Here is a 3,691-nt window from a genome sequence, read left to right as displayed (position 1 = left end):
GACTAAGGATTCCACATAATTTACTTCAACAATTGTCGACAATGTGTACTTATAATAACACCATACAACTGTCACATTATAACACTGCTGGGAAAAGACACAGAAATAGAAAGCGTCGACATCAAACTAATATCTAGAGCTCTTGTGCCTTTAAAAATGAATAAAAATAAAAATAAACTTAAAAAATGTTTTTGAATGTAAAACAATGTAATAAATAGATTCCTATTACACCCAATGCCGAAGACAAACCCTGCAACACAGTGCAAATTATTCCAGTGTCCAGCAAAGAATGTGCTAAATCAGAGGGTAAAAAGCAGTGAAACATAGTGTTAATAATTCATATATTAGACAAGAAGGGTGCCTTGTTTAACCCTTCCACTGCCGTAGTGTCTTGTCCCGTTGGCAGTGAAGGAGTTAAATTGTCTCTACAGCTAAAAATTGTCCTTTTTCTTAGATGATCTTGTGGAGGTCTGGGAGGTCTAGAAAGAATCTGCTGCTGGGTGCTCAGGCTTTTGGCATCCTCACCACACCAATGATACTAGGACTAGGTGGTGATGGTCAAGCCCTCAGTCTATGATGCTATCTGCTGGAGGCAACCTTCTTTCCCTGAAGCCAGGTTTCACCCGTGTGATCCAGAGAATCCACCAGATGTTGTACCACCTGCTGGGTGAGCCCGTTTCTGAGTTGTCCTGGACAAGTAGCTGAGGTGGACAGGTGTCCATCATCATCATCATCGTCATTATTATTCTGAGTAGTCTCACTAATGGACAGTCACAGCAGGCAGTGGACTGACCTTGCAGATCTCAGCACTAGTGCTCATGCTGGCTAGTTCAGAACATGCTCTTAACTAGAGTGGCTTTGGTACTGTTGGGTCTCTGCAGCGAGGATAATACACTGGCGAATGGACCTCCTAAGGAGTCAGGGATGGAGGTAATGGTGCCACCTGGACCGGTGGCCCAGCCTTGTGCCCCTCCTGTGCCCCCTACCACTGCCGCAGAAGACAGGCCTCCAGATACTTGCACTCCACCTTTGATTTGCTCTGCTGGGCCACCAGATCCCTGCGATCCTGTAGGGCTAGGGCCACCAATGCAGCTTTGTGTTGGGTTGGGGTTGTTCACAGGACCCCCAGTGCTATCAGGGTCGGTGATCTTGGCCTCTTTACTCTCATCATCTCTTGAGGAGTCGGATTTTTTCCCAGAGGAACCGTTTTTGGCTGCGGCTGCTGCGGCGGCTGCGGCTCTTTCCTGCTTCCTAAACTTCGCCCGACGATTTTGGAACCAGACCTAGTATAGGGTTAATGGAGAGGGGGCGGATGGGGGATTGGCGGCAGTATGAGATGGTGATGGGTATTAGTGTATGGGATTGTTCAGGCATTACATGAGGAATATAGAATTATGTGTTCATATGGTTGGAAGGAGAAAGTGTGAGGAGGGAGCAGAAAAATGGGGAAAAAAAGGAAAAAATGCAAATAATTGATTAGATTTGATTAATGAAAATCATGAATATCTATCACATGTCTACATATTCTTATATAAACTGTTTCTATAAGAGCGCTACTGCCCCCATTCAAAAAGGGATGCAGGACATTCTGCTATGAAATTATATGTTCTAAAATATATTGATGTGACAAGCAAAGCAGTTATATATATATATATATATATATATATATATATATATATATATATATATATAAAATATCTTGTGCCATGGACGTGTATTGTACCTGTACTCTGGCTTCAGTGAGGTCTATCTTCAGAGCCAGCTCTTCTCTGGTGTAAATGTCTGGATAATGGGTTTCAGCAAACACCCTCTCCAGCTCCTTCAGCTGAGCACTGGTGAAAGTGGTCCTGATCCTCCTCTGCTTCCTCTTCTCATTTAGACCACCATGGTCGGTGAACAGCTTGTAAGGAACTGCAGGAGAGAAAAAAAGAAACATCCAGTGAGGAATAAAGGAAAACTATAAGCAACAACCAAAAATATAACAGCACCAAATAGCACAAAATGTAGCTCTATGTAAATATATAAAAGTTCTGTGGGATTGTATTTAATTGTAAAGGAAGTCCCATGTAATAATATCTAATGTCAGGTGTATATAGAGGAGGTTTCATGCAAAAGTCCCTCAAAACTCCAATGGGATGTCATGGTGTCCTGTAATGCCAGGTGACTGTGGAAGGAAATGTGTGAAATATTGATAAAGTGGGTAATAATGTGCAGGGTGATGCCCAGGGATGAGGAATGGTGGGCAGCAGCAGCTGCAGCAGAGGTCCAGCAGTGTCCCAGGATTTTAGGACAGTGTCTTCTGGTGTGATGAGTCTTTCTCTTGGGTTATTTAATTATTTGCTAAGCTTTACGTCTCATCCCAGAGTAAATAAATTATGCCTATCATTTTGGCAGCTTAAGATAATTTTGTTGGCGGTTCGGGTGTGACTACCAGGATAGTGTAACCCTGTAACTGAATTACTCCTCGCCTGCAATCGCTTCTAACGTGATAAATTCTTTCATTTGTGTAAGCAAATTTCGTTTGGTAAATACTAAACACATTTCCATTTTCAAATGCAATCAAGGATTCCTATATACAAGGGGAAAAAAGGCTCCTTGCAAGGACTAGGGTGGGGGTGGTGGGGGGGGAGAAGAGCTTGGAGAAGACATCCTTACCTGCTGCATAAGGGCTGCTCTGGTGATCCCTGAGACTTCCAAGGCTGCAAGATCCTGGGGTGAGGGATGGACAGCCTGAGGTGGCCCCAAAAGTGGTCCTGATAGGGTTGTACTGGAAGCCACTGGCTTGGCTGCAGGAACTGAAGTCTGCATAGGCAGATGCCAGGCTGGAGGTGTCCATGCCAGCCATACAGGACTCATAGGCAGAGGAGTTAAGGTAAGAATATTCCATTTTATACATTGAAAAAAAGCTCTGGACGTCTCACCAAGGAGGTAAAGAAGAGACTGAGAGATGAGGGCTGCTGGTGATGACTTGGAGGAGGTGATGTGCTCTGTTCCACGCCTGCCTCAGTACTGGCCTCCTTACTAGCAGCAGAGCCTAGTTTTATGAAAAAGCCTCCTATGAGATGCCTTGCCTGAGGTCTCCAGAGCATAGAGTCCTCATAATAAACTTGGCTCTTTCCACTTGGACAATAGCAAAGCGGTTGGTCTTATTGCTGGCGCTTTTTACATGACAATAACTCATCAGTCTATTGGGCTGGCACTGGGGGGACTTAGCTGTCCAACCTCCCTATCATTGATTCCTGCATCTCTAATTAGAATTTAATAGCACACCATCCTCTCCCTTCTAACCAGCTCCCTGCCCTTTAATTCAATCACCCTCTTTGCAAATAATGAAAGTTGGGTGACGATTCTCCCTGATCCAATTTCCCCCTCTAGCTTTTAACCGATCATATATACCTCCGGCAATACATTGAGATGCTGTGTTTTTAACTCTTATTTGCTTTGTCTTTTTTATTTTTTTTCCATCAACCCCAAATAGAAGGCTTCATGTCAGGGCATTGCACAGTAGCTACACCAGTGCCCCAAACCACATGTACTGCCATAGAGGCAGGGCATCATGGAGGCATCAGCACCTTGGCCAGGGCACCCATGCTCTATCCTGAGGTGTATGCCATAGAGGTAGGGCATCATGGAGGCATCAGCACCTTGGCCAGGGCACCTGTGCAGTATCCTGAGGTGTATGCTATAGAGG

General features: G+C 44.5%; 1 protein-coding gene across 1 annotated transcript; it reads right to left on the bottom strand.

The window, feature by feature from the left end:
• Positions 1-830: 830 nt before the first annotated feature.
• PHOX2B (paired like homeobox 2B) lies at positions 831-2,896 on the bottom strand. The gene is made up of 3 exons (XM_040420552.1): positions 2,656-2,896; positions 1,724-1,911; positions 831-1,283 (listed from the first exon to the last, which is right to left on the bottom strand). The coding sequence occupies exons 1-3, from the start codon at positions 2,894-2,896 to the stop codon at positions 831-833; spliced, it is 882 nt and encodes a 293-aa protein (XP_040276486.1).
• Positions 2,897-3,691: the final 795 nt, after the last annotated feature.

Source organism: Bufo bufo, chromosome 2 (assembly GCF_905171765.1).
Source record: "Bufo bufo chromosome 2, aBufBuf1.1, whole genome shotgun sequence".
NCBI classification, from domain to species: Eukaryota; Metazoa; Chordata; class Amphibia; order Anura; family Bufonidae; genus Bufo; species Bufo bufo.
Note: the sequence above shows the minus strand (reverse complement) of the source record. Positions and strands in the feature narration are given on the sequence as shown.